Source organism: Castor canadensis, chromosome 9, assembly GCF_047511655.1.
Source record: "Castor canadensis chromosome 9, mCasCan1.hap1v2, whole genome shotgun sequence".
Lineage (NCBI taxonomy): Eukaryota > Metazoa > Chordata > Mammalia > Rodentia > Castoridae > Castor > Castor canadensis.
Window position 1 is genome coordinate 13,738,632 of NC_133394.1, and position 8,001 is coordinate 13,746,632.

General features: G+C 38.0%; 1 protein-coding gene across 9 annotated transcripts in view; it reads right to left on the reverse strand.

Moving 5' to 3' along the window:
• The window catches only part of Anapc10 (anaphase promoting complex subunit 10), a 71,761-nt gene extending 63,781 nt beyond the window's left edge, over nucleotides 1-7,980 (reverse strand). For 5 of the 9 annotated variants that reach the window (XR_012435588.1, XR_012435586.1, XR_012435587.1 and 2 more), the window contains exons 1-2: nucleotides 7,097-7,381; nucleotides 6,765-6,891 (exon numbers count right to left, since the gene is read on the reverse strand). Coding sequence is in view for 5 of the 9 variants with exons in the window: in XM_074041211.1 (XP_073897312.1) it covers nucleotides 6,765-6,891; nucleotides 7,097-7,138 (169 nt within the window). In the remaining 4 variants the exon portion in view is untranslated. The other 4 variants (XM_074041212.1, XM_074041213.1, XM_074041214.1 and 1 more) reach the window with 4 other exon arrangements.
• Between the last annotated feature and the right edge of the window lie 21 nt (nucleotides 7,981-8,001).

The following is an 8,001-nucleotide window of genomic DNA, read 5'->3' on the forward strand; positions in this document are numbered from 1 at the left end:
CATGATTCAAGACCAGACAAAAAGTTAGCAAGACCCTATTCTCAACCAATGGTTGAGCATGGTGGAGCAAATCTGTCTTCTCAGCTATGTGGGGGAATATAAATAGGACAGCCCAGGCAGAAAACAAGACCCTGTCTCAAAAATAGCCAAAGCAAAAAGGGCTGGTGGCATGGCTCAAGTGGTAGAGTTCCTGTCAACAAGTGTGAGGCCCCGATCAACCCCCAGTACCACCACCCAAAAAAATCTTCCAGGATATATACTCAAAACTCCATATGTGTTCAAATCCAGTTTTATTTCTTTGTTTTTTTGTTGGTGGTACTGGTGTTTGAGCTCAGGGCCTCAGGCTTGGTAGAATTGACTCCTGGTAGGACTGATTCTGAAGTAATTGTTACCTAGGTAAAGAGATGAAAGGGTAATATTAAAGGGCAGTCAACAAACAGAAAAACTTTTACTGGCATGAATCAAAAGATCAGTGGCATTTATGGGAAACAATGGTAAGTCCTTTGAGGGGCAAAGGATACACAATGGCTCTCTGGCTCACAATGAGCCAGAGAGTTGAAGAAGCCAGCTCATATACATTCTCACACACCACACTAATGAATACAGAGTACCATGAAACTAGGCCAACCTGCTCAACAATTTTTAGTAGGTAAATCACAGGAACAGGAAATTGTAAGATCAAGATCTTTAGATAGATTTTGCTTTTCTTTTTAGCTACAGGAAGAGAGAAAGCCATTGTGATAATATAAGTTGTAAGTAATGATGTTCTGAATTAGGGTAGTCTCATGGAAGTATTCAAAAGTACTTCACCAAAGAAAAGCGTCTTTAAATGTAGAAACTGGGGTCTTACTCTATAATCTGTAGAGTTACTTACTCTATAACTGCACTTATCCAATATGGTAGCAACTAGCTGTATGTGGCTCCTGGACATTTGAAATATGGTTAATACATATTGAGATGTGCTTTAAGTACAAAGTACAGATTGGCTTTTGAAGACAGTATGAAATGTAAAATACTTGATAGTAATAGTCTAGTTATATAGGATTAATAATAGATTATTATAATAATTTCACCTGTCTCAGCCCTTTTAAATGTGATTACTAAAAAAAAAAAAAAGAGAGAGAGAAAAATTACAGATGAAATTTGCATTGTATTTCTACTGGCCAGTGCTGCCTCCTGTTCATGCTTTATGCAGTACTGCTAAGGCTAATCCAGAATTTTCAGTTACTAAGTTTTAAGATGAAAAACTGTTCTGCTCCCAATATAAAGAGTTCCATGTTTTAAGCCCCTCTTTCTTTTAACTAGTTTGTAAGTTCCTAAAAAGTATAGATAAATCACACGATTCTTCCTTAAAAGGTGTACAGGTAAATGTTCTATTGATTCAAAGTTTTTTCATTCATTTTCCTTTAGATACTTAGCTAGGGTTTTTTCCTCCAAACCACAATTTTACTTTTTGTATCAGCTCAAAGAATTTCATAAAATGCTATTTGTCCTTAAAGAGCTACCTAAACATTACACAAAATTTTGAATAACATTCAAATTAAGAGATATTCTATAACTCAACGCTGATTATTTTAAACTTGTTTCTAAGATATTACTTATGGAAGTATAAAAGGGCAACAAAGCAGATAACTTCAAGAACTGCTTAGTCAAACCTTTACCTCTGGGATTCTATATGATTAACAGCTTTTGCTTCTTCGATATTCTTATAAGCAGGTCTCTTCACATGCCAAGGTCATACCTCAACCTCTTTTCCAAGCTTCCCACTCAGTATTATAGCTGAATTGTTTAGTCTAAACAAAACACTCAGTGACAGAGCCATGATAACTACTTTGATGATCACAATAATGCACACAATTAAGAGTGTTATCCAGAAAATAAACTCTTGTCTTTTTTTAGTGCGAATGTGTTTTGAACTCAGGACTTTGTGCTTGCAAAGCAGGTGCTCTACTGCTTGAGCCACACATCCAGTCCATTTTGCTCTGGTTATTTTGGAGATGGGTCTCATGAACTATTTGCCTGGGCTGGCCTTAACATCCTCCTAATCTTAGCCCCCACAAGTAGCTAGGATTACAGGGATGTGCCACCAGTGCCCATCTAAGAAAAAACTTTTATATGATTATCATGACTCCCTCATGGTTCTTACACTGATATTATCTCTACTAAGCCACTACTATTATCTCTAAGGCAGGGTTTCACGCTTGGGACTACTGATATTTTGGAATCAATAACTGTTTGCTGTGGGATATCCTGGCCTACCCACTAGATGCAGTTTAAAACAAAAAAACCTCTCCCTCCTTTGCCTTGAAGTCATGACTGTTAAAGATATCTCCAAACATTGCTAAAGTTCCACCTGGGAGAAGGGAAGGGAATGGACCCAAAATCATGCACAAGTGAAAACTACTCTGAGGACAAGAAAACCAATATTCATCTGTGGTTATTATCATTGTTTAACAAATATTTGCTCTTCTTTCCCTAGCCTCCATGGGAGAATGATTTTGCACTCCAGTCATATCAGGGCAAATCCTGAAGTATGGTCAATACAGTGTGAGTACATGTGACATGAGCAGAGATTTTAAATGTGTTTATAAGGTCTAGCCTCCTGAATCTCTGTACTTCATTAAGAGAGCACACCTAGAGCAGACCTGAACCCAACTCACAGTCTAAAACTGAGCCATAGCTGAGCTAGAAATAAATTTCATTGTTATATGCCACTGAGAGACTAGGATTATTTGTTATTTGGTGTAAATTCAACAAGGGCTGACTAATACAGCAGCAATACATGAAAAATATATTTGAGTGGTCCAGTTTATATTTCCTCTAGGAATAGAACAGCCATTTTCATCTCAGATGTCTCTATCAACACAATTACTTTCACTTTTGCTAGGGAGCTACCACAACTGAGCCATATGTCTTTGATTCTGAAGATACAAAACACATGGTCTTTGTAGACGAGTTCATCTACATCATATACTATGACTATTTACACTTAAACTCATAAAACTAAATATGGTTTCTCTTTGTACTTAAAATCCAAATTCTTTTTCATGGTCTATAAGATTTCATATTATCTGGCCATGTTTAATTATCTATCCAATCCAATCTGCCACTTCTCCTCCTCACTTACTACTTTCCAGCAACACTAGCCTTCTTCATAAACCTCCAACATGATAAACCAGTTAGTTTAGAGCATTTGAATCAGCTGTTCCCAATGTTAAGAAGGTTATTTTCTGAAGTCTTCACACAATGAATCTTCTTAACATTCATATCTCTGTAAATTCCACTTCTAAAAGAGGCCTTCCTTGATCCCACAATCTAAAGTAGTCTCACACTCAAGGTTATTTTCTATTATTTTACTGAGTTATTATTCTTCAAAGTATTGAATAGCACTATTCAATTCAGAAAGTCTTTTAACTCTATGATCATAACTGTCAACGTAGCATGAACCTAAATAAAAATTTAGTGAGTTTTTGTTTAAGAAAAACAGAACCTATACCATCCCATTATGCCTCTCAATTTTTACTCATAAAAGCAATTTCTTCATTAAAAAAATATAAATCAAATAGAGTACATGTTCACAAAATGTCACACTGAATCCTTTGTTTTGTTTCATAAATAGAGTTGAACATAGGAAATGTGTCTACCTTCCCCACAATTTTATTTTTCAACATGTTATAAATTTGGTGATAATGAAATGATTAAATTGTTGTAATAAGATGCTATTTTAACACTTGCAGGCTCCACAAAAACACGACTTTTAGTTTTTCCAGTCTCTTGGACAGAGACTGACAAATGTGCTGAATTGTGGGGCTGTTTTGTGATTTGTGTTCAACTAAGCTGAAGCTACTAAATAGATTCCAACTTTAATCCAAGTGAAAGATTGAACCAGTATTTTCAAAGATGTAATTTTGCAAAGCCATGTGCTACCTAACATCCTTTACCACGCAAGTAAACACTGTACTTCCCAAACATCGGTATCAACACTCTAAAAATGTGTTCATCCCCTACAGTACTTCTAACCAGAATTATTACCTCTCTCCTGACTTTAACCTATAATCTTGCTTCACTTCAGCCCATCTTCCACAATTCTCAAATGTGAACAAACTCGGATTACTTTACTCTGCTACTTAAACTTTTTCAATGGCTCTTATTATTTATAAAATAAAACATGAATTATTTAAGAAAGCCCTCTATAATTAGGCCCAACTATCTTATTTTACCTTTGCTATTTCCCTACGTGCTGGCCTTACTGACTAGTTCTTGCAGTTCTTAGAATGAGCCATGTTTGTCAAAGCTGCACACCTTTCCATGTACTATTCCTACTCTTTTCCTACTCTTGCTCCATCATGCCAAATAAACATTATCTCCATGAAGACCTCTCTGACAAAGAGAAGACAAACTGTAAGATGGTAGATTTAAGTCTAATTACACAATACATACATTAAGCACAAGTGGTCTAAGTACTCTCAATTAAAGGATTAACAAAAACAAGAAAGACCCAACAATTTTTTTATCTATTTAAGAAACACAATAAAATATATAATAGGTTAAAAGTAAAAGGAAGAACTTGTAGTTTCCAGTCTGATGTATGGAGAGCTTGGAAGTTGTCATTCCTATTCTCACAAGAAGAAAAAAGGTTGAAAAAACTGAGGTCCAAGAGAGAACTGAGATCCCACAGCAAATAAACATACAGAAAACTGGAGAATCACAGGTTACCATGGAGAAAAAATGCCACTGGAGTAAGCAACTAGTAGGAAACTTGATAATTAATCAGAGGCAGTGTAGTCTAGCTCGAAAGACAAAAGCTCTTGGAAGCCCAGCCTTGGGAAGGGCTTTAAACTAGCTTGAGTTATATCTCCAGAGTTCTACCAGGGTTCTCTGAGCAAAGATGGGAGAAAACTCCCCAATTCTTTCTACAGAAGGGGGAAAATAGTTATTTTTGAAATATACCCAGAGCATTCTGCTCCCCTTAAAAAAGGCAGACTTTAAAGAAAACTATTTTACCAGAGACTAAAAGGAAATATACAACTCTAGCCTTCATGTCTACCCTAAAGGGGGAAAAGCTGAGCGAGACTTGTAATGGTCAAAGCCAGGAACATGGGTCCACTAAAGACTGAGATCTAGTTACAGGTCTCAATCCCACCAGTGTACCACAACGTCAGTAGACAACTACAGAGTATCAGCAGACTACAATAGAAGAACTGCAGGTGCAGGCTATATTTGAGAAGGAATTTCTATGGAAACCTGAAGACAAAAACTAAATTCAGAGGAATGTTAGCCTCACATACTTCAGTTACTGCAAATACATATAAAGGGAGTAAAGTATGTGTAATGGAATACCAGAAGGAAAAGAATGAAAGGAATGGGAAAAAATATTTGAAGTAAAAATGGCTGAAAATTTTCCAAAATTGATGACACCAACCACAGATGCAGGAAGCTCAAAGAATATCAGACATGATAAATACCAAAATACCTACACCTAGTCAAACCATATCAAACTGCAGACAAAGACAAAGAATAAATTTTTTAAAAGCCACAGAAAAACATCTTATCTGCAGAAATGATATGAATTACATCACACTTCTCTTGAGAAATCATACAAGCAATAAGGGAATGGAGTAAAATACGTGAAGTATTAGGAAAAAAAATCATACTCCGTGCAATTTTCCTTCAAAATGGAAAGAGAAAGACTTCTTCAGACAAATAAAACTTGAGGAAATCTATCACCAGTAGACCCATCTTGCAAGAAATATTAAAAGAAATTCTTCTAGCCAGGTGCCAATGGCTCACAACTGTAATCCTAGCTACTTGGGAGGCTGAGATAGGATCACAGTTCAAGACCAGCCTGGGCAAATAGTTCGTAGACCCATCTCCAAAATAACCAGAGCAAAATGGACTGGAGGTGTGGCTCAAGTGGTAGAAACATCAGAGTCCTGAGGAGAAAAAGAAGAGGCTCAGTTGAGAGGAGAGCTACAGAAGTTTTAATACATAAATAATAGGCATTTGTGAAAGAAAAATAGCTACCAAGCTAATAACATTATAATTTAAGCTCCTTAAGCTAAAGGAATTTCTCTGAACTTGAGCTTGCAGATTAAAAAAATCCCTATTAAATTACAGGTGAGATAGATGAGAAATAATACACACATATCCTATCCTACCATACCCTGGCCAAACTCTTGAACTCTAAGAATAAAGAGAAAACTCTTAGATAACTCCAAACATAACAAGTTATTTAGAAAGAAAAAGAAACAGGGCTGGCAGAGTGGCTCAAGGGGTAGAGCACCTGCCTAGGAAACATGAAGGCCTGAGTTCAAACCCCAGTACTGTCCAAAAAAAGAAAAAAAGAGAGACATAAGCACAGGCCTTCTTACCAATTTCATGGCAAAAGAGGATAATGTATTTGCACTGACATTGTTTTTGAGAGAAAAGAAGTGCTATCCAAGAATTCTATCCAAATCTAGAGTAAGAGAAAATGCTTTTGGGATATGTAATCACTCAAAAAAATCTAGAGAAACAGCAAATAAAACTGCCAACTAAATAACAACTGAATCATAGCAGAGATAGTCAAGGATAAAGAGAAGGCCTCATGACATAGTTAGATCTAAGAAGTAAAGCAGTTGTGCAGAAATACGCAATAAATGAACACCTAGTTCATTAGAAATCAAATTAAGCATTTAAACAAAAAGAACATTAGAGTTAGTCCAGTGTACAAGGAAACTGTAAGTAATTATTACTAACAGCTTCTTTGTTTTGTTTTGCTTTACCTGGTTTGCAAGACGAGAGTGACCAAACAGCTTGTGACCCAATTTCCCTTACTGTTCCAGTCCTTTCCAACTGCTTAGGATCAGCGCCAGGAGGTGTCTTGTTTGGTGTGGTCATTTTTAAATTGTTCTACGTAGAAAGAAAGAATACATACATTATTCCAGAATCTCAGCATTTTCCTGCAAAAGGTAAAAATAAAAATTTAATAGCAAAATAATATTGGTAAATCTATGCAAATATGAACAAAAATACTTCTTGAACAGTGAAGAGTATGTTAAACTGCTTCAGTAGTACGGTTATTTAAAAGGCTAAACAAATACAATAAATCTATTACCATATCCTTGACACCTCCCATTAGAACCCAAGTTGCTCCCATACCACCAGGCAAATAACAATCATCAAATGGCAGAGACACTATACTGTAAACTTCGGGGAAAGAAAGAAGAAAGGGAGAGAGGAGAAAGGAATGGAGGAGAAACGAAGGAAAGTGGAGTTGAGAGGGATAGAAGGGAGGAGAGGGGAAGGGAAGAGAGGGAGGGAAAGGCAGAACGGACTGAAAAGAGACAGGGAGAAAGAGGCGGGGGGCGGAGAAGGAAGACAGGGAGAGAGAGAGAGAGAGAGAGAGAGAGGAGAGAGAGAGAGAGGAGAGAGAGAGAGAGAGAGAGAGAGAGAGAGAGAGAGAGAGAGAGAGAGAGAGAGAGAGAGAGAGAGAGAGAGAGAGAGAGAGAGAGAGAGAGAAAAGAAATCTCTACGTGGGGGCAGAATTCAACTGACGGACTTGGGACTAGACGCCACCAAGCGGATAAAACACGGAGGTAGAAGACGACTGGATTCACGGCTTGGAAGAGCTGAACACCACTCGTTGGAGGGAACCCAGGCCAAGGACAGAACGCCACCGTGAGCACTGTACGGAGTAGACGTTGGCCCTGCTTGAGCCCGCAGGTGTACAGAATGACTAGCGGTTGCACTCCTGACGCACCAAGGCTAGGAGAGATCACGAACGTAAAGGGAAATGGAGACTGGGGAGAAGAGTGCATCTGCTGACGCGAGGACCGTTGTCGGTGTCTAGGAAGAGCCCGCACACTCACAGCTTCCAGACCCGGGTAGACAGGTAAGCTCAGGATCTCAGGACCTCCCGCAGATGCTCACCACTCCCACTCTGCAGCTTGGAACAGCCTGGCTTCCCCCACCCAGTGACGTAAATTGTGTTCGCCGAGGGATGGCGGCGCAGGGAGACGA